Genomic DNA, 22,257 nt, shown 5'->3' on the forward strand with positions numbered 1-22,257 from the left:
CCTAGTCCTTTGCCTGTGGCCAAGCCATACAGGGTTCTTCCCATACAAGATCAGAGCCAGAGAGCACTGGTAAAAATGGGAGAGACTTTGAGAGATTTTGTTTTGTTTTGTTTTTGGAGGAGAGGGAAGCAGGTCGGGATGAGCTTGCCCTTCACTTCCTAAGGCATGAAGTAGAGATAGCTGTGTAAGACCACCCCCACAACCCCCTACATCTACTAGCTTGATTGGAACCTGAGATTAACTGTCTAGCAGAAGGTGAGAGACAGGGAAGCACGTGCCAAGGTGGCCTCAAAGCTGTATACAAAGATCCTGCCCTTGTTAGGGTCCTAGGCAGTGACTGATGTTAGTCTTGGAGGGGGTCCCTCTTCTCACCTCTTTATCACCCCTCCTGACTTAGGGCTAGCCTGGGAACTCACTTTGAAACTTTGCCATCAGCATGTATCTTCCTGAAAGGAAGAATATTGGCAGTTGAGACTGGAGTTGCCCCCGCCCCACCCCCAAAGGGCAATAAAATGGTGACTGTATTAGAAGGAGCAGTGATTTCTCCGCTAGCATTCTTATCCCTGGAGGCCAGGCCAGAGTAGGGTAATGCCCCTACCCCTGCCTTGTGATGTCAGAGTCTGCAGCTACAATGGGAGGTCTACACAGGAAAGGAAACACCAGAAAGTTCCTGACCAAGCCAGTACAGTTGACTTCAATCATACTAACAGATCTAGTTTCAGAGGCCCCCGGCCTCCCCAACATTCAAATGGCTGATCTCCCTTATAGATAACTCCAGATCTGCTCACACAGGGCCCACATACCTCTACAGCAGGACTCTCTTCCTTTATGTGTGTTTTCAGAGTTGAGTGATCTGCTAGCTAGATTTGTTCTGAGATCAGAATGAGTTGGTCAGCTGTGTTTTGTTTTGTCTTCAGACTCTTTATCAAATTAGGCCAGAGGCCTTCCTAGACGCACCATGGCTTGTCTGTTTTCAACCTTCCTGGGTCCCAGCCACAGCTTTGGGCTTCTAAAGTCTTCTGGCTCTGATGTCACGGTGATTGTAACAGTTGCCTCTGGCTTACCATTGGCATACCATTTCCATAGTCCTCATACTTCTACTCCTGGAGATTTATATAGCTTTTAGCCAGAGCTACATTAGACTCATCTCAAAATAAGAACAATAGCATGTTAGAGTCAAACACTTGATTATAGACATCCCCCAAGGGAGTTAAAAATGAAAACCAGTTGGTAGCCGGAGTGTGTCTAAGATGGACAGAACCACTGGTAGACGAACATCCTTTGGTGTTCCTGGAGGGACATTGCCCAGGATTTCTTTTCAACCCTCAAATCAGTTTCATTTTTTAAATTCCCTTCCAAGGCAAATGGTCTGGAAACTGGACTTTATTTTCTGATATGGGCCCAGAATCTCACAAAATAGTGATTCCACAAAAGTCAGTCAATGCTCCAGTCTGGGCTATTGCGTAAGGTATCCAGTCCAGTGAGACTGAAGGAAGCTTGTCTCTCAAGGTCCCCGTTCTGCTTGTTCCCCTGTCTTCTCTCCCCCAGGGAAGGTGCCTCAGAATCTAGTCTTCTTGGGAGTGTGTTTACTCCAACTTCTGGTAAACCAGACTGAATCCAGTCACCAGCTTTCCAAACACCCTCTCGTCAGCTTGAAATAGTGCAAAGCATTTCAGAATCCAAGATGGCAAAGTAAACCTGAGCATATGGAGGTCAGGCTTGGCTGTCAGGAAACTGATGTAAATGTTTAGCTCACACCTCAGGCCCCAGCACTCCCCTCTTTCCTCCTCAACAGCCTTCTCCTGGAAAGTGGGTACCCTACCTCTATTAGTAAGCTGGTTTCCCGGCATAAATTATGAGTATGTATCAAGTGGGCCCTTCTGCTAAGATTAATCAGGACCTATTCTCTCTTGCATGTTTCCGCTTTGATCCCTATAGGAAGTTCTCCCTGCCCTGTAAGCAATGTCATTCTACAAACTTACTATTTCCATATAAACTATGGAGGTAGGTTTCAAGAGAGAGAGAGAGAGAGAGAAAAGCAGGTAATCCTCCCATCCCCCACCCAGCCCCAGGAAGCTTTCCAAGTTAAGGACACAAAATATTTCATGGTTAGTTGTGTGAGCTTCTAAATTAGCTGCATATAAAGTATTTTAAGATTTTTTTTTTTTTTTGGCTGTCACTGGCTGGCAATACTCATTTTGTGTGTGTGTGTTGGTTTGAAAAGCAGGAAGAAATGTAATGAATTGAGTGCTGTCAGAGATGTCTTCTGTTTGAACAATCTGCAACGGGCTGAATGGCAGGGACTCCCTCATCCACTGCAGGTGCAGTAGAGCTGGGAAAGGGGGAGGGGGCCCTCTGTTCAGTCAAAAAGCAGCATTTCCCACAATAGACCACACACTGGTGGCCAGCGTGACATCGGCTCACACTTACATACTTTCCCCCCATCCACGGTTCTGAACCGACAAAGTGGCCATACAGTAGCCTTGCATAGGTTCCTTTAATGAACATTTTGTGGTTCCTATGGCCAGCATTGAAATCCATGAGCCCTGGGAGGAACAAACAGGGTTTTAATCGTGAGTTCCAAACTCAAATCTATTGCTGTAGATATTAAAAGTAAGCGGATCGCTCTGCTCATACACAGAATCAATGCCTATGATGCCCAGATTTGCTAGGATCTGAGAACTCTGAGTTAAAAGTTTTTCTGAGACTACTTAGGTTCCAAGCCTGGGTCTTGCAAGTCCTGTGAGATCAAACAGGAAAGGAGAGGAGGCATGAATTTCGTGTATTTGTTTAAATGTAAAAGGACCTCTAGTATTTTATTATGCGGCATGAGAGGGCTAATCCTACAAATGAAGGCGCGTTAATCTTCCTGAGCACAGTCCAGTCCCCTTTTGAATTGGTTTTACTGGGGAGAGGGGTGGGGAGGATGAGAAGGGGGTCAGGAAAGGCGGCAACTGTTTTAAAACTCTGGACAGAAATGCGACCACCCTTTAGCTGCCCTTGCTGACAACTAGCAGACGCTAGAAGAGTTTTCCTCTTCACACTGGTGTGAGCTCAGGCCTGGGTGCAGCAAGTTTTAAATGGAATTATTTAAGAGTGAGAGGCTACTGGGAACTTGGCAGTCAAGGCCCTTCTTTGAACATCCTGCCCTACCCCCACGGTTTGTGCCGGGTTTTAGTTTTGGATCTGAAGATTTAGGGAAAGACAGATACTTTGCTCAGCACCACCCTAGCCTGTGATGAGAGGGCGACACCAAGGTGGTCCAACTAACAGACAGTTCCCATTTATGCTGAGGAGAGTCACTCACTGTTTACATCCAGTTAAAACGCATCCCTCTAGCCAAGAAAAACAACTTTCCAACACCTCTCCTCAGTAAAACCTGTTTATGATTCACTTACACACTTCGGTGGAACTAGGAAGGAGCCCCCTTGCTCACCTCTGGATTAGAAGAGAAGCCGGAAGTGCGCCGGGTGGTTCTGAAAGGGATAGATAGTAAAGACCAAATTCTGTAAAAACCCCGAATCGCAGGAAGAGATGTCTGAGAGGGAGACAAAGCTCACTTGCCTGTGGTCTTACGGCAGGTATGCCTATGGCGCCTACTTAAAGCCTAGGCCTAGAAGAAGTGCTCCGATTCCCCCGTCCACAGCGCCTGCAGCTTAGGCTCTAACGTATCTTCCGGCCGGCACACACCCACAATTAATCTTTCTTATTAAAGCCTCCATTCGGTACCCAAGGGGCAACTCAAACCTATTTAGATTTCCTTGGTTGGCTGCACAGATTTAAGTGGGCAAAGAGTTATAAACCTAATAACAGAGGGCGCGCGCGAGAGGGATTTGAGTAGAGAAGACGCAGGATTCACGGAGGGGGGGCGGAAGGATGCTGTGGGCCTTGCCCACGTCTGGAGTCTGCCTCGGGTTGCAGCTGGAGCTGTGGGGAAGGCAGTGAGCATCCCGCGCGCGCGCGCCACGCGCAGCGTTCTCGAGTGCACCTGCATCCCGGCCTCTTTGCTCATCCCACAGGTACTCGAGGCGCCTCTTCCTTCCCAGAGAGGCGCCATCCTCAAAGCATCCCCAACAGGGGAACTTGCAGAGAACCAGGAAAGGTTTGCACTGTTTGGGATTAATTGAGAATAATTAACACTGGACACGGTTAATCACCACTTCGCAGCTCTCTTCCCTCCTTTCGGGCCTGTGGTGTCGGCCTCTTTTGCTCCGGCTGACGATGCGGGTGGGTTTGCTGGTGAAAGTGAAGACGTCGCGGTAGCTGTCACCCAGTTCTGCTGTACTTTTAAAGCGCTCGCATATTGTTTGATTACTAATTCGAGTTAATATGATCTTTATGGCAACATAACAGTGGATAATTGGCCTTTTTTCTCAACAACAATGTAAATCACAATCGCTTTATTATTTAATAACGTCAAACGCTTCGTTGGATTGGCCCCGACCGAGAAGACCTTTTCTTTCTCGACAGTATTATGGGGGAAGGACAATGAAGATCTAATTGTGGAGGTTTCATAAGTTGGCTCCGGTAAATGAACAGCTTCGATATGGAAGTCCCAGCAGATGTGCGCACCGCTAGCTGTAGAAACTCCACCCCACCCCTCTACCCACCATCCAAACACACTGTTGGAGGCTTTCTGGGGTGGCTGTGGTCCACAGAGCCTAGCAAGAAGTTCCCAGGAGCAATTAGAGCTTGTATCGGGCTCTTTACATTGGGGATTTATCATTAAGGCATCCAGTCAGCTCACCAAATTAACACGACTTGCCAATAGGCACAACCCTTTGGGCGCCCTTACGGTCAATTTGGCTGTGGGACACGCAGAGCAGGGGTCTGCGTTTTGTTTTGCTTTGTTTTGGTTGGTTGGTTGGTTGGTTGGTTGGTTTGGTCTTATTTTGTTCTGCTGTGGGGTTTTTGTTTTTTGATTTTTTGTTTTTATTTTTTTTTAAACGAAATCAGTATTGCAGGGTCTTGGAATATACTTGTCTCAGACAGTTTGGCAAGGGACTTGAGCCATTATTTCTCAAATGCCTGGGAAAAACTGAGAATACCCAGAGACCCTCTCACGAGAAAGACCACTCCTGGAAGGAAGGCGTCCCCGCTGCTAGATGCCTCATCAACCTTGTCCCCAAAGGCCCAATTCTAAGGGCATCCACCACTGCTTCTGCCGTGGTCAGAAGACCGCGGACGCTGGGGTCTTCTGAGTAGCAAGCCCCAGCCTTTGGAATTCGGGTCAGAGGAGAGCCTGCAGAGGTTTTGTTTTTGTGTGCGCCCGCCTCTCCATTTTAGTCAACTAATACTGCCTGTCGGGGGAAAAGGAACAATCCGCTCCCACCCACCCCTCCGCGCCTTTCTAAGATAAACAGGAGGTGCGAAACGCTTCCCAGCACACGCGCCCCGGGGCCCTCCTCCCACTCCGCGCGCCAACCGAGCATCTGTCCCCGCGTCCCCGAACCAGATCTGGGTGACAACTGCCGGTATTCCTAAACAGTCCCACTGATCGCCAACCATATTTACGTTTTTTGCAAACCTCCCCCCAACACACCACTTTACCCTAATCCTGTCACTTCTCTGCCCACTCTCTCCTTTTCTGAGAACTTAAAAAGAAGAGAAAAGGATTGAGGAATTGAAAGTGGACTTTCAAAAACGAATCTTTGCCCACAGAAACACGCACTCGCACTTTAAAAAAAGTAGTATTTCAGCACAAGGAGGACATTTGGAAAGTTTCTCTTAACAGGAGTCGGGCACATTGCTATTCTTGTGTGTTGGTCGTCTGGCCTCCCCACCCGCGGCGGACAATGCCCGCATTGAGGCGCGGTGGCCTGCAGGCAGCGGGAGGCTGGGGACTGCGCAGCCTTCCTCCAAGAGGCCCGCAGCTGCGGGAGCACCAGGATGGGAGCAGGGGCGGGGAGGCCGGTCGCCGGAAGGACAGCCGTTAGAAGTACCATTTTTGCCTCAGGCCTTACACTAAAGCCTGGCTTTGAGGACCTAGATACAGTGCTGTATGAGACATAGGGGGTGGGGAGAACGACTCAACTGAGGACTAGTTTCGCATTTTGTTTCATTTTAATTGTTCCCCCTCCCCGCGCGCTCACGATTTTATTTAGACACGGAATATTGCACCCCAGGCGGTCCAACCCCACAGACTTCACTCTTAGGCACCACCTCGTCTTTTGTTAATATCTCAACCTCGGGCTCTGACGCTAAGCAGGCCTCCACCTTGGTGCCAATTTTTGTCTCACCCGAGCCCTAGCACAATGCAATCTCGCGCTGGGAGTACGGTCCCGCAGGGGGCGGGAGAGCCCAGGCCAGAGACTCGGGAACATTCTTTTCTAAGCTCGATTGTTTTCTCCCTCAGAGCACACCAGCACCCAGGGCCATTGCAGAAGAACCTCGAGGTCAGCAGAGGCCCTCGGAAGGGCGCCACAGTGGCTGAAGCTGGCGTCTTAGGGTTTAAAACCTGCACCCCGCCGGGTGTTGGGACCACGTGCTGCGCCTTCGAAAGGTGACGGCGGCCGGGCTGCAGTGCCCAGTGGCGGGAGATGGCGCAGGGAACGCCGCAGCCCCCAGTGGCGACGGGGGCGGGTGCTGCGTGGCAGAACTGGCCTCAGCGCTGAGTGGAGAGAATTATCTGGAGCGTGCTTGATCTGGGGCTGCGTAGTCAGCTTCTGCTTTATTTGTTTGTTTGTAATCTCATATTTAGCAAGCCAGGACGGTGGCAGCGAGGGAGAAAGGAAGGGATGGAGGAGGGGGCTTCGCGCTAACCACACCCCTTCCTAATGAGTTAATTTCCATATTTGCGTCTCCCGCTTCTAGCGCCCTCTCTTTCCGGGCGCCTCCATACAGCGGCGTCTTGCGCAGCTCAGACACTCTCCACTTAGGAATGAAACAAAAAAGCCCCGGGTAAGAGCAGAAAATTGGTCTATTGATAACATTCGCTCCGAGTGTTGATCTTGGCATTGCGGGCAGCCGGTTAGTCTCCACCCCATCCCCCAAATGTGTCGCACAGGGATTGCAGAGGGTTTGCGGACTTGCTAGCTGACTGCAGACAGACGCTGAGGTCCCTCCCGCCTCCAACTGCCCGACCTTCGCGTCCTCTTTTCTCACAACTTCGCATTTCCACCCCTCTCTCAGAGTAAAAGCAGTGGAAACCTAGCCAACCCAGAAAAGGAGGGGAAATAATCTCAAACAAATGAATCAAAAGTGAAAGTTTCAAACTAGATACGGACTCTGGGGGAGAAAGATAAAGTTTTGTACTAGAAAAGGTGTGCTGCACGAGGTTGGGAACTGGCTCTAGGTGGACACCTGTAGGAATAGATTAAAGAAAGCTACGAGATGGCATTGCCATCCATACACCAGGACAACGGAAAGTTGTGGCAAAGACAGTAAGGAGTTTTGGAGATACGGGAACTCAAAGCCACAAATCAGGACTTCTATCTGGGTTGTCTACAGTCGGGTGGAGGTTCTGTTCAAAAAGTCAAAGCAAGAAGCAGACCTTCCCAATTGTTCACCCTCCCTGTCCCTCCCCAGCTTGGTGGCTTCACTCCTCTCTGGCTGGAGTGTCCAAACAGCTCTCTGGTCAACGTGAACTATCCCAAGAAACTCTTTCCAAACTGGGGAGCAACTTAGGCAGGGAGCTTTAATCAAGATTTGTAGCTCTGCGAGGAGCAACGACAGCAAACATCCCGCAGGTGTACGCCGTAACTCCACCATCCGGACTCCAATGTAGATTACTCTGGCCGCGTTTGATCGGCTCTTTGAAAGCCTTTAACAATTGCCTGTGACGAACGACCCGGCTCAGTGTTTTTCTGAATAAAGCCTTGAGCGTAAGTCCTCAGGGTCTTTAAAGAGCTCCAGTTTGAGAGTGCGGGGGGGGGGGGGGGGGGCGTTTTCGGTTTTGCTTTGAAGGAGAAAAGGGGAAACGTTCGGTTTAGTTTGTTCCTCCTCAACTTTTAGTTGCTAACAGGTATCACTCAATGCCAGTCAACGCTTGATCCTTGTCACCTTTGCTTGCTATCTTCCAGAAGCTGTATATCACACACTGTGTCAAGAACATTGCTTTTCCTTTTAATAATGTGTTGTGTATATATGTATGTACATATTGTGTTACGTCGTGTTAATGAAATGACACAGTTACTAATTTTCTGTCTTGTCAGTTAACAACTGCACTTCCTGCTCACTAATGTCTGTCGAGGTAGTTAGAATAAACACTATTATTATTACCACTTTAATACTGTCCTAGTCTCTTCTCTGTTCCTTCTAAGACATATCTATCTATTCAGTAAGAGTTTGACTGGAACGTCAAAGTTTTCCAAAGTAAAACTCATAGTTTACCACAGCCCCTTCCAACACCTTGGCACCAAACCCCAACACCAAAATTTTAAAAAGGAGGTGCTTCTGGACTTGCCTTGTTTGCACACAGTGTTTGCCTAAGGGGAGGGAGGTGAACTTTTGTCTGAAGCCTACACTAAGCAGAACTTTGATTTCATAGAGTGCCAACAGTTGCAGGACTTATCATTACCAGTGTGGGGAACACACATTTGAATTAAAGGCCCACTCCTGCCACTTCAGAGCATGAAGGGTCACCCGTAAAGGACTGTTAAGTTTGCCTATTGGAAAAGTTGGGGTTTTTTTGTTTGTTTTTGTTTTTGTTTTTGTTTTTGTTTTTTCTGTACTAAGTCACCCTGGAAGATGGGGAAAGCCACTGTTTATTACCCAGTTCTGGACAAGAACAGACCCTCAGTACCTAGGGGCTCCTAGCTCTGGCCAGCAGGGGGGATGGAGGGGGCTCTTCACAGCAACCCCCTTTGTTCTCCTGAGCTCTTCCCTGATTTCAAGCTTCACTCGCCCCGTCCCAAGTTTGTGTGTTAATGATGCTATTACCATCTGGCCTGCCCTACTTTCCAAAAGATATAAATCTCCCAGCTTGGCTGCCCACATCATCACTTAAGTGCCACCATAGCCAGAAGGAAAAGGTGCTTTCAAGGCTCAGATTTTTGTGCTCTGACTGCTCTGGCACTACTCCTGGGCTGTATTTATAGACTGCACATTGAGCGCAAGAATACGCCTCAGAGACAGTACATCCCCAGGCCTATCCCTCCAAGCCAAGGGAGACCTGTTACCGGGAAGAAGAGAGACTCCAAATGATTTTCCCCTAAAACTATTTTTTTACTTTATCCGCGTGCACCAACCTCCTTTTTCTGTGCTTGCACACTTCCCTTAAAAGCCCTCCTCTTGGGCTAGTAAAGGTGTCGGCACAACTCCCAGACATTCTGAGCGATGTGCCCCTCTGTGGCCGTCCTTTTCAACAGGAGAATGGATCATCTCTCTGTGGGAATGGGGGAGAGCGAAGAGAGATAAAAAGAAGGCTGCGAAGCAACTTTTGGGAGCTGGACAGCCCTCTTAAACTCCCACTTTTAATGGCGCCTGGGTGTGTGTTTTTCAAGCAATCTACACACTCCTAGCTGTCTGTCAGTGGGGGGTTTGGGTGGGGTTTTTTGGTTTTGGGTTTTTTGTTGTTGTTGGTTGGTTGGTTGAGGTTTTTTTTGTTTTTTTTGTTTTGTTTTGTTTTGTTTTAGCACAAAAACTGAGAACATATAACAGAAGTACTAGCCGGCTTGTGCATGGTCCCACGAAGCCCCCCACTTTTCTGGCCTGGTTGCTGTGAACTAAACAGAGCAGACTTTGCTTCTAAGCACAGATGGGCTGAGGGTTCAGGCTCCTTGTTGGTTTGAAAAGTTCATTCCCCCCACTTTCAAGATTTCTGGACTGTTTGCTCATGGACAGTCATAGCTGGGCACTTCTGTTGTGCCCAGTCTCCTTTCTTCCAAGAGGCAGACTCCATTCACATCAGCCAACCCTACAGGTTGGAGGAATCAGAAGGGTCAACTTCCCGGATTCCTAAGGAAACTCTTCAACATCAGAGGAGTTTTAGCAGGTGAGAGCTGGAGGGCGAGCACGCACACACATGCACACACAGATGGACACCATCGAATTTTCATCTTTAAGAAAAACTATTTATATGTCATTTGCTTATGTATTCCTACTACCTTATTTGAACTGAGCACAAGAGGCACAGGAGTGACCGCTCTAGAGCACACCGATGAGGCTGTTTGCACGAGTCTCTTTATTCTCTTCTCAGTCCATTTTCTCGCTTTTTTCTTCCAAACTCAAAAAAAAAAAATCTTGTTTAGAAATTTGTATCCCCCCTTTCCTTCTGAGAACATTACTGAGTTGATATGAAGAAGCTGCAGAGGATATACCATTTAAGTAAGATGCACTTTTAATCACTGGTCATTAAAATGGTTATGTTAAATATACTCAATTACATGCATGACTTAACTCTAACAGTACTTTCTATTCTCCCAGCTGCTCACGTATTCCTGAACGGTAGTCTGCGGTGGAAACTTGATTATGCTGAATCCATACATTTCCATGGATTTCATCAGCCTAATTAATGCCTCCGTGTGGTCCTGGGGTCTGAATGGACCTTTTACTGTCATTTGAGGTTGAAGGCAGTGTTGGAATGTGGAAGTTTCTCTCTCTCTCTCTCTTTCTCTCGCTCTCTCTCTCCCTTTCTCTCTCCCTCTCCCTCTCCCTCTCTCTCTCACTGGCACTTTGGGGATTCCACTAAGCAATGTAGGTAGCAATCATTTAAAAAAACAAAAACAAAACTATTACATGGCAAGGAAACCCGTTCAAATGTCAGGGGAAAAAAATAGACTGGTTCTTTATTTGCATTTTCTTGATTTCATAGACAACCTCCAAATATTTAGTAAGGCAGAAATACCACCATACTATTGAATCCCAAAACTGCACTGAAAAGGGAAAGTTGGAAATAGATTTACAACCGGTGACTGAACCCGTTTCTTTTGCTCATCAAAGCTGCCCTGCTCCGTCCTTTCTTCCGGTTCCATCACTCCTAGACTGTTCCCCTCCACTGCAACTTTCATCTTTCCAGAGGAAGCACTCAGGGCGTGTTTTCACAAGAAACTCAAATCACCCCCCAAGTGGGTGACTCCATTCTGTCTTTTCAGGTGTAAATTTACATTTGAATACTTCTCAACCTCGCTGACCCCTGCTATCCCTGGCCCTGCCTCCACAGAGCGCCTGCCAATCTACAACCCCACAACTTGCTAGGGCAGGCAGAGGTCGAATTTCCCAAACTCCACCCCTTACCCCCGAGACCAACAAGTGCTCAGACTTCCCAGGAGAGATAGCCTGATATGTCTGTTCTTAGTGAGATGCATATGGAAGAATTCCTTTTAAGATGTATCTTCTTGGTGACTAAAAAGAGTACAGAGAGAGACAGAGACCGAGAGAGACAGAGACAGACAGAGAAAACAAAAAGAGGTGGAGATTCTGGAGCCTTTAAGAAATGTAGGGGTTGGGGATTTAGCTCAGCGGTAGAGCGCTTGCCTAGCGAGCGCAAGGCCCTGGGTTCGGTCCCCAGCTCTGAAAAAAAAAAAAAAGAAAAAGAAAAAAAGAAGAAATGTAGTAGCTCAGACATGATGTGCTGGTACATTTCTTTACTCCCAGCACTTAGGAGGCAGAGACAGGTGGACGTCTGTGAGTTCGAGGCCAGCTTGATCTACAAGTGAGTTCAAGAACAGCCAGGGATACACAGAGACAACCTGGGGGAAGGGGGGAAATGTAGCTACTCTGTCAAGTGGACACTGGAAGTTTTCCTTCTTCTTAGTCCCCCGAGGATTTGTGCTTCCAGGGCCAGCCAGATTCTTTACCATTGGCCTAGAACTTGAGTCTGCGGAAGAATGTCATACCTGGTTCCCCATCTAGTGAACAGAACCACAGGATTTCAGATCTATAAGCTTGGAACGTCACATGTGTTATGCTGCTGTAATGATTTTTGTACTATGAGAGTATTTCAGGGTTGGAAATTAGCCTTTTGTAGGGCCTGGCTTGGACAAGGACAGGGACTCTAGATGAGACAGTGTACCGGAATTGGTGGCCTGGCATATACTGTGGGCCATTTAGACAGATCAATGGAGACTCAAATAAGTCTGTAAAATCAGCTAAGACAAAGCTTAGGGAACTGACTTGGAACTGACATTCAGGTGGCCAGACCCTTATGAGAGTTTAAGACGGTTTGTTCATTAACTGTAATGAATTTAGGAGGTGGGAGGCAGAAGATAAAACATTGACTATTTGAGACCAGCCTTGGCTACAAGGAGGACAGTGTATTAAACTTGGGAAGAAAGGATAGGGCAGTCTTGGAAGCATACCATTCCCCACCCAGCAGCACCTCACTTCAGACTGGGATGGTATTTAGTCAGTTCTATAATGGCAAGAAAGGCTAACAAACTGATCAAATGTCCAGTTAGCTGTCTCGATAAACATCAGAGGTTAGCTGATCACAGCTGGCATGATGTTCCTGCTCCTGACTTTGCCTGTCCCACTTTCGCTGGTGACACTCGTTGCCAGTGACTTGGTACCTGCGTGGACTTTGTCCCTTCGTGTCCCCGTTGCTGTTCTAGAAAAGCCCGTGGACCACGATCATGGATGAACTCTGCTGTGTCCACAGTCCTCCAGCAAAGTTGTCGGTCAGAGCGCCTGCTGGGCATGCGCGAAGCATCCGGTTCAGTTCGCCCCGCACTGCATCAACTGGGTGTCTATGGCGCGTGTCTGCAATCTCAGTACGTGGGAGGCACAAGTTCAAAGCTAACCTAGGCCTGAGCCCCTGTCTCAAAAGACTAATTGGAATGTGTCGGGTGGCTTCTGAGAGCTTGTGAAATGAGGCTGATTTGAAATCCTGGCCTTTTACAGAAGCTCTGGTTGTTCTATTTTCTTCCAGAGCTAAGTGGGTGCAACATACCAACCTTGACTCCAGAAGGCTGAGCAAATTAGAGGTGGGGTGTTTCATTGTCAAACCAGAGATCTTAATGATGGTAGATATAGGAAATATGGACTCCAACAGCCGTGGTTTAGCAGTGACAAGTGTCACACATGATGCTATAAAAACGTTAAGCTGTGTCACTTGACCTGCTGCTGTCTGGTTTCCCTCTAGCTTTCTTCTTTTGTTTGTTTGTTTGTTTTGGGGTCTTTTGTTTTGTTTTTGTTTGACTGGTTGGTTGGTTTTGCTTCTGCTTTTGCAGACAGGGTTTCTCTGTGTAGCCCTGGCTGTCTTGGAACTCTCTTCTCTCTGTAGACCAGGCTGGCCTCGAACTCATAGAGATCCACTTGCCTGTGCTACAGGAGCGCTGGGATTAAAGGTGTGTGCCACCATCATCCAGCTCCTTCTAGCTTCCTTATGCATATATTTATTTACTTACAGGGGTAGTTTGATGTAGGAACAGGGCAACTGTGTTACTTGCGGCACAGACTGACAGAATTCTCAGAGTATCTTTTACCTACAGTGTGTAAATAATTTGTGGTGTGCCACTTAGCAGTCAGCCATATGCCTTCTTAGCAAAGTTTGGGGGAGGGTTAACGTGTTTTCAGTAGGATGAATCCCAGAGTAGGTGCATCCAGTAATGGGTTTTTAAGTGAGCTCCAATGAAACAGGCCGCTGAACTGAGTAGAAGGTACCAGGTCACGGATAGCAGCGTTGGTCCAGTCAGAGGTTCCTCTTCTCCTCCTCTGAGTGACATGCTAGCCTTCGAGAGGCAAACTGCAGCAAGGCCAAGCTTGTCTCCAGCAACGGGGAAGTTGGGACAAAGGCGATTCAAACTGTGCCCTTGTTTTCTGGAGTTGCAGGATTTAGATGCTGCAGGACCCTGGCAGTGGCCCTGCAGACTGGCTTTGGAACTAACTGTTCGGCGCTTGGTTTCTGAATTCTACTTTTAAATCCAAATCTGAATTTTTTTTTCATCAGTTCAGGGGGGGAAAAATACCTAATTTGAAATCCTGTTATAAATTCTACGAAAGCCAACTTAGAAGAGCTTAGAAATAGCTCTGAGTCCCGCATCTCAATATGCTGTGCTGGCTCCTGCGGTTGTTTCTGAAAGAAGAAAGGGAACACCTGGTCTCTAACCGGGAGAAAAGCGGATTCTGGCATCTCAGTCGCTCAGTGGGGGCAGGCCTCTGCTCTCACAGTGATCTCGGGGAAACTTGAAGCTGGTCGGGTACATCAGCCAGCAGAACATTTCCCAACTCGGGAAATGCCAGTTCATGTCATTTCTATGGCTAGGAGTTGCTTAGGATCTGTGACAGCTGAGGTTTTCCTATTGATTTTATGACGGTGTTGTTCATAGCGCTCACAAGACTGAGGAGAGAGTCCAGTTTAGCAAGGTGACTCTTAACTCCAGTGCTGTGCCTTAATCAAAGTGCGGAAAATGAAATTCAAGCCCTAGAAAGTGCAAAGGGGAATTCAATTTTGAACCTGAACTTTTATAACTAACTAACTCAACCCTCAGAGGAGGGATGGGACTGGCTGTTTAATTTGAATACTTATGATCAACAATCAGATGCATCAACCTTAAAAGAAATCATATCTTAGAAAGGAGGCAGAGAGGTGGCTCAGCAGTTAAGAATACTTGCCACTTTTGCAGGACCGAAATTCAGTTTCTAGCACCATGTCAAAGCAGGTTACAACAGCCTATAAGAATCTGATGCCTTCTGCCCTCAGTGGAGCACCAGTATTCACACATGCTGGTGCACACACACACACACACATGAAAAATAAAGATGTTTATTTCTTCCTTTTCTTTCCTTCCTTCCTTCTTCCTTCCTTCCTTCCTCCCTTCCTTCCTTCCTTCCTTCCTTCCTTTAGTAAGAAACACCAAGTGTATACGAGGTCATTGTAGGTGTTTAAAGTTGCTTCAAAATTTATGAGCACACGTGCATGTTGACAGCAGCCGTTAGCAGCAGCGTGAGATGGGCGGAGGCCGGAATGGAGGCACCAAACGCACATAGCTTTGAAAGCTCCTCAAACTCACATTTTAGTTCTTAAAGATGTGCACATATTCTTATGACATAGACATAGAGGAGCAAACCGTTTTCATCTTCTGCATTATTTTCTCTGTGGTAGGGCACAGGCAAGCACACTCATCTCAGCGGAAGTCCAAGGAATCCCAAGACCCCTGGACTTCAAACAAACAAACATAAACACCTGGGTCAGGAAAATTTGTAGGTCAAGGATGCCTAAGACGTGGACCTGCACCTCAGGAAGCATAAGAGCAGGTGGAGCAGAGAGAAACCCTGGTGGAACTGGGTGATTACAAGGAAACCAGAGCAAGAGTCATCAGTGGAGGTAGCTAGAGAGCTCTCAGGTACCTAAAGGTCTGCTGGTCGGAGCACAAGCTGTGACCTGGGCCAGGGTCTGCAGCTCGCCCCACCTCACCATTCGGATCTGCTCACACCACCTTATTTGTTGCCAAGAGCCGTCCAGCTTGCTGCAGCCCTGTTGCCTGCCGTCTGTCAGCCTGTTTCATTGCCCGCAGTAACGTTTCCTGACGTCTCACTCTCCAGCACTTGTACTTTGGGATTAAAACTAGATGCTGGAAGGGGCTGAGGATGTAGCTCATTTGGTAGTGTTTTCCTAGCGTGCAGAAAAGCCTGGATTTCCCACATAAACCAGACACGGTAGCATATGCCTGGGACTCTGAAGATTTAAACATAAGATATACAGCAAGTTGGAGGCCTGAGAACAAACCTGTGGCTGAGAGAAGCATCCTAGGCACTGTTCACCATAGAGACAAGGTCCAGGCTAGCAGAAGGAGCACCCCAGCCATTTGATCATATCCCTGTACAGGTCTTGTGAGTTCTGGTGATCTGGCTCCTCCCGTAGTAACACTCCTCTCTTCCCAACCCATCACCTCTGTGGGTGGGCTACGCTTGATGTTGAGGTATAAAAAGATACATGTATGTGTAAGTATGTATACGTATGCTTGTGTTTATGTGTGTATGTTTGCCGGGGTGTGTGTGTGTGTGTGTGTGTGTGTGTGTGTGTGTGTGTGTGAGATTTCCATTCATCCATCACCTGGGTAATTCTAGGTCCTCCCTGAGTATTGGGATTCAGGCTACAGTAAGGCATTGAACTGGAACCTTTACACACCAGCTAGGCAAGCCTTCCATCAACTCAGCTACAACCCCAGCTGTGCGTAGTGGTGCACAGCTGTCAACTCAGCCCTGGGGATAAGGAGGCAGGAGAATCAGACACTGAAGTGTCTTCCTACAATGTCCTTGAGCAAACTGGGAGGGAGACCCTGAAGCCATTAAGGTGTTTGCTTTGTTTGTGTTGTTTTCTATTTGTAGATGAGTGACTATTGTGTGTCCAGAACCAGGATCCTAGACTTGAAGTCTTCACCTTTCTATGCCCCTCTTTTTGTACTGGGGATATCTACGATGGCCAAGAGTGTCTTGGGAGCAGGTAGACTGGGCAGATGGACCATTTGCTGGCCTCACCCATCTTTTCTGACAATCATCAAAATTCATTATCTATCGAGTTCTGTTTACAGAGCATCCGCCGGGTGTGTGAGGGACTCTAGCTTCAATCTCTAGTGCCAGGACAAGCAATAAACAAAATAGTAGTCAAGGGCTTGCATGTGGCTCAAGTGTAGAGCACCTACCTAGCATCAGGATTCCGTGGGCTCCATCCCCGGAATGTCATAAACTGGTCTGGTGGCTCACACATAGAATCTCAGAAACTGGAGGCTGGAAGAACATTGGTTCAAGGCCATCCTCAGCACCATCGTGGTTAAGAAAGCAACCTGGATTATATGAGACCTACCTTGTCTTGAAAAAACAACAACAAAAAAAGTTGCTGTTTAATTACAGTTCAATTACAATATCAAGATTTCTGTGCATGTTTATTTATTTATGTGGATGTGTGGACATGGAGGTCAGAAGATGTCCTCCTCGCACTATATGAGTCCCAGAGATTGAATTCAAGGTGTCAGGCTTGACAGCAGTGGCCTTCTCCCACTGAACCATCTTGTTGGCCCAAAAAATTCTATTTTTAGACATGTACCTGAAAGGGTACTAGGGAGAGCAAAACAAAAGACAAACAAACTGACAAGTTTTCCCTGTGTGCAATCTAGTTTTAAATCACTCGAAAGCAAAAGGAAGAACTATTTAGCTGGAGGAAGGACAGCAGAGAGGGGGAAGTGGGATGGGGGAGGGCACACGTCTGAGCCTCTGTTGATGCATGTATGTGACGGATGGAGCCAGTGTGCTCTAATAAAAGACATCCCATCTCCAACAGCTTCCCAAAGGCCTATGAAGGATGCCAGGGAGGCCTTTCCACATGGGTTGAGTTGCCCATGCCACGCCCATTCAAAGAGCAGGGCCATGTGTCTAGAGGGGCAAAGGGATCACGTCTGAGAAGGACAGGGTGTGGCCAGGCCATCAGCTCTTTTCTCCACTGGCTTCACCCCTGATCAGGGACACGTCCACCCCTCATTTCCACAAGCCTTGCCCACTTTCTTCTCTCTGTCCAGCTCTGGACTCCACTTCTTGTTTCTGTTTGATTTTAGACAGGGCTTCTTGTAGCCCAGGTTAGCCTAGAACTCACCGTATAGCTGAGGATAACCTTGGGCCTCTGATCCTCCTGCCCCCACCTCCTGAGTACTGGGATATAGGCATGTGTCACCATACCTAGTATATGCTGAAAAGGATCGAACCGGGCCTTTACAGGTTAGCAAACCTTCCACCAACTCAGCTACGACCCCAGCCCAACTGAGCATAGCGGTGCACAGCTATCAACTCAGCACTGGGGATAAGGAGGCAGGGGAATCAGACACTGAAATTCATTCTCATCTGCAAAGAGAATCCCAGGCCAGCCCGGTGTACATCAGACCCTATCAAAAGAAAAAGAGGAGGAAAAAGGAGAAGGAGAAGGAATAAGAAATAGTCATCTTTTCCCTCACTCATTTCTCCTCTGGGGCTCCCTGGACATTTTTCATAATTAAACCATGATCTAACCAAAAGTAAGAAAAGGCGGGGGAGGGGGGTTCTCCCAAAAGTAATGAGTAAGAGAAATATGAGGCCACTCCGCAAAGACTGAAAGCAGCCACAAGTAGCAGCCAGAAGGAGGAAGGAGAGGATTCTTCTAACTCCCTTGTCAAGGTTCTTGGGTCCTGGAGGCAGGCAGCAGCAAAGCTGGTGTCAAATGGAGCAATGTTAAAGCGACAAGGTGAAGACATGTTTGGACAGTCAGCCACCCTGGGTCACACAGCTCCAGGGTATCTGGGCAATCTTTCCTGCCACTAAGGGAGATAAACGGAAGGCTGGCAACTCCTGTTTGACATCAATTAAAACCCGAGGGTCACTATTATCGGCCATAACAACTCAAGAAAGGAAATTGGAGAAATAATATCAACAACATGACCTTGCTGTGTTCCATACAATCCACTTCCTGGGAATTGTGAAGCTTCTCAAGGCTCAGGACTTTGTTTCTTTACACCTGGGTTTGTGGAGTCTCTGCTCACATTGTTCCTGGAAGAGTAGCTTAAGTGGTTTTGCATTGGGTACCTGAAGGACTGATGTTGCTGGTTGATATTCCCTGGTCTGTCAGGGGGCTCAGCAGGCCCCCAGGTCTCGAGTGGGTTCCAGTCAGTGGGGCCTCTGGAGTTCACACTTTGCTACTATAAATTTATCTGTAAGTCTTAGCGCGTGCTTCACGCCACAACACGCCTGTAGATCTTCACCATTAGAGAACATTCAGCTTGATGAGTTGCTAAATAAAATATCCGTATCATTGCATAAATGTTTATGCAGAAAATGAAAAATGAGGGCTGGGGTGTAGCTCAGTTGGTGAAAAGCTTTCCTAGGGTGCAAGAAGCTCTGGGCTTAGATCTCCAGTGCAGCATAAACAGTGGTGGAAGCAGGAGATTCTGAAGCTCAAGGGCATCACAGGAAAAAAGGAAGGAAAAATGTCGGGGGCAGACTGACAACTAGAAAAGATAACTGGAGGGTCTTGGGAATAAGAGATTTATATCTTATCTTTTTTTTTTCCTTTTTCAGATAGAACCTAGAAATTATATTCTCTTCAAGATCCATGAAAGAGAACCTGACTGCTTGCTTTGGTCTGAGAGTTCAGACATCTCTTCTCTTAAGAAAGTCTTCATTTCCGTTTGCTGAGTCCTCCTGTTTTGTCATCGCTGGGCCCTGTAAGAAGTTTGCCAGGAGGTCCCCAGAAGTAGAAGGACCATGTGAGTTCATCTCAAACAATGGGTGGCACCACAGTTTTAGTGACTCACACAGTGGAGAACCAACAACATTCTCTCTCTGTATTTGGTAACACAGCAAAGTTAACTTGAGCTCTATCCTTCTATGGGCATTGTGAACAAAAGATGAGAGAGAGAGAGAGAGAGAGAGAGAGAGAGAGAGAGAGAGAGAGAGAGAGGGAGACAGACAGACAGAGAGACAGAGAGAGACAGAGAGACAGAGACAGAAATGATTTCTGAATTATACTTTGTTTCCTTTTAAAATTAATTTTAAAACTAAGATCAATTAATCAGTGATACATGCCTGTAGTCCCAGCCCTAGAAAGAATCAGACAGGCGAATCTCAGACTAAGGTCAGCCTGGGCCACTGGAGATTGTTTCAAAGAAAACAAATAGCCAGTTGGGCATGATGGCACACACCTTTTTTTGATCCCAGAGCTTGGGAGGCAAAGGCTAGTAGGTCTCTGAGCTCAGGGCCAGCCTGATCTACAGAGTAAGTTCCAGGCTTGCCAGGGCTAGACCAAGAAACCTTGTCTTAAACCAACCAACAAAACCCACAGCAATGAAAACGGGTTACCTTTAAAAAAAGGTAATTTAACCAGATGCGGTGGTTCATGCTTTTAACCCTGGCAATTGAAAAGTAGATGCAGGCAGCAAGTTAAGACTATCCAGGTCTCCATATTGAATTCCAGGACACTCAAGAGGACACTCAAGAGTACAGATTAGAGAGACTCTTTTTAACACACACACACTCACATACACACACGGGACTTAGTGAATACATAGATTTGTGTGCATTCTGTTCCAGGAAGCCAGTGGTGATTAGAGAACAATAAACATTGTTCACAACAGAAAGCACCTTCAAGATTAGCTTAGAACACTTATCTGTCACTTCTGTGTCACTTTTGGTGTGGCAGTTACTACATTTCTATAATTCATCTTTTGGGGGGAGGCTCGGAATCAATATGAGATGATATATGTTTACTTCTTTATTTTGTAAATCAGGCTCTCTATTCTAAGCTGGCCTTGAACTCATGACGAATCAGAGGATGGCCTCAATCTGGGATGGACATTTCCAGCAGAGAAATGCTATCTAGACCAAAGACATTGTTTTACTATACAGCCAACGGTTCTTTAAATGCCCGGCAACCCTCTCTTCTCCGGTGCTTGATGGTGTGTGTGTGAAGAAGTGTTCCTAAACACCGGCACAAAAGAGTGGGCATACATCAAGCATACAAGAGGTGGAGGAGAGAGGGGGCCTTGCCGATGCCTCAGATGAGGTGGTGGATGAGAAAAGCAGGGGTGGATCAGAGTAGACACAGCACTCAAAGTCTGGTTCCATTTCCTAGAAGTAATCGTTCAGCTTCTACGTGGTTTGTCATTGCCAAAGTCAAGACTCAAACCCAGGCCCTGACCACCAGAGACTGTCAGTTTTCAAGCTTAAAAAAAAAGAAAAGAAAAGAAATACTTATTTTGATTTTCATTTAATTTCATATTACACCCAGGAACTATTTTAAGGAATTTTGAGTTATAACCTGTGACCAAAAGTCAAGTAGCAGTTTTTCTAATGCGTCTGCATTTGCTATGAAGAATCAAAACCATGAGAGTATTTTCATTGCCTGGCACTTTATAACAAGGTCAGATTTGGTATTAACATGAAAGAACATTTGATGGTTTTTAAAGCTTCAATATTTATTTTGTTCTAAAATAAAGTACTTTTCCCCCTCTCTATATTCTTTGTTATGCATAAAGTATTTCTAGGGTTTTTTTTTTTCATTTTCATGTGTCCAGGTATTTTGTCTACACATATGACAGTATACTGTGTGCATGTCTGGTGTCCATGGAAGTCAGAAGAGGGCACTGGATTCCCTGGGACTTCAATTACAGACAGGTGTGAGCCGCTATGTGGTTATTGGGAATTGAACCTGGGTCCTCTGAAAGGGTGGCCAGTGTCCTAATCAGCTGAGCCACCTCTCCTGTCCTGGGTGTTGTCTTTAACATACATATTATTTTTGTAAAGTCATTTGTTACAAGATTAAGTATTAATAGCAAGTCTTTTGGGAGTTTTTCCCTCCATAATTTTATTATTTCAAGGGAGGTCCAAGGAAGACTCTTCACTCAAGGGGGAAAAGCACCCTGAGCCCGAATTAGAAATAAAAATGTTTATTCAGAGATTTCTCCCGGTAGGTAAAATTTATGCTGGGTCTTATTTCAGAGTCGATTATTCTCTGAGAGGAGCAGGGCAATATTAGGATTTCAAAGACGATTGTCTTTGTGTCAAAAGTGACGTTGTAGAAAAAGGTTTGCCTGTGACTCATTCATATGTTGTCAACAATCTGACCTCAAAAAATAGGAAGAAAAGAAGAAAAAAAGACACGAAACAAACATAAGAACAGTATCTGCTTCAAACACCAAACTTCTCGGTTTGGAAGAGCGTCTTTTAGGTCTTTATCAATATCCAAAGTATAAACAAGTCAAAAGTGTCTTTCTTTTTCTTTTGAAAACATTAACTGTGATACACATCTCTGTGAGGTAGGTTTTAACATATTTTTTCCTATTTTTTCCCCCTACTTCATTCAGTAAGAAGGATAAGCCTTTAGAGTATCCAGTCACCGTGGTAACTGCCAAAAAAATTCTCCTGAAGTTTGAAGAGGTCAGTTCTTGGGGTCGACAACTCTGCCCTCTCCCTGAGCCCAAGCAATGCTGGTCCTGTGGTTGGAGTGTCAGGCCACATCTGACCGTGGGAGGTGCTCCACTTTGGCTCAGAGAGAAATTTTTTGAGTCAGTTCATGGCCTAGACTCTCCAGGTGGCCTCCAAAATCAATTCTGACCTCCTGACCCTGTCTCACAGAGGCATAGCATGCACCCTAAGTAAGGATTTAGCCAGAGACGACAGCATTTGCTGAGTGTTATTGGGGACAGTATAAACACTTTAACAGGCAAGTGAGGGGTTGTCAGCCCCAGAAACCATTAAAGCTCACGGAGCAAAACAAGGAACTCAGCTTCCAAAAGTTACAAGTGCTCTTGTATCAGATTCGGATTCCCTACCTGACTAAAATCAGGTTTATGTAGATAATAAAACATTGTTACTCTTTTATGTATTTTGCTACAAATAGGCAAATAAGATAGGAAGAGC

General features: G+C 46.6%; 1 protein-coding gene across 22 annotated transcripts in view; it reads left to right on the top strand.

Annotated features, from left to right (window-relative positions):
- Positions 1-22,257, top strand: part of LOC103691527 (uncharacterized) — a 618,188-nt gene that overhangs the window by 573,468 nt on the left and 22,463 nt on the right. For 12 of the 22 annotated variants that reach the window (XR_015671560.1, XR_015671561.1, XR_015671557.1 and 9 more), the window contains one exon: positions 18,919-19,106. Coding sequence is in view for 11 of the 22 variants with exons in the window: in XM_087636959.1 (XP_087493085.1) it covers positions 18,919-19,035 (117 nt within the window). In the remaining 11 variants the exon portion in view is untranslated. Of the gene's footprint in view, positions 1-18,918; positions 19,107-20,126; positions 20,853-22,257 lie in introns of those variants that run through there. The other 10 variants (XR_015671553.1, XR_015671550.1, XR_015671551.1 and 7 more) reach the window with 3 other exon arrangements.

The sequence above is a fragment of the Rattus norvegicus genome, chromosome 2, assembly GCF_021556685.1.
Source record: "Rattus norvegicus strain SHRSP/BbbUtx chromosome 2, alternate assembly SHRSP_T2T, whole genome shotgun sequence".
In the NCBI taxonomy this organism is placed as follows: Eukaryota; Metazoa; Chordata; class Mammalia; order Rodentia; family Muridae; genus Rattus; species Rattus norvegicus.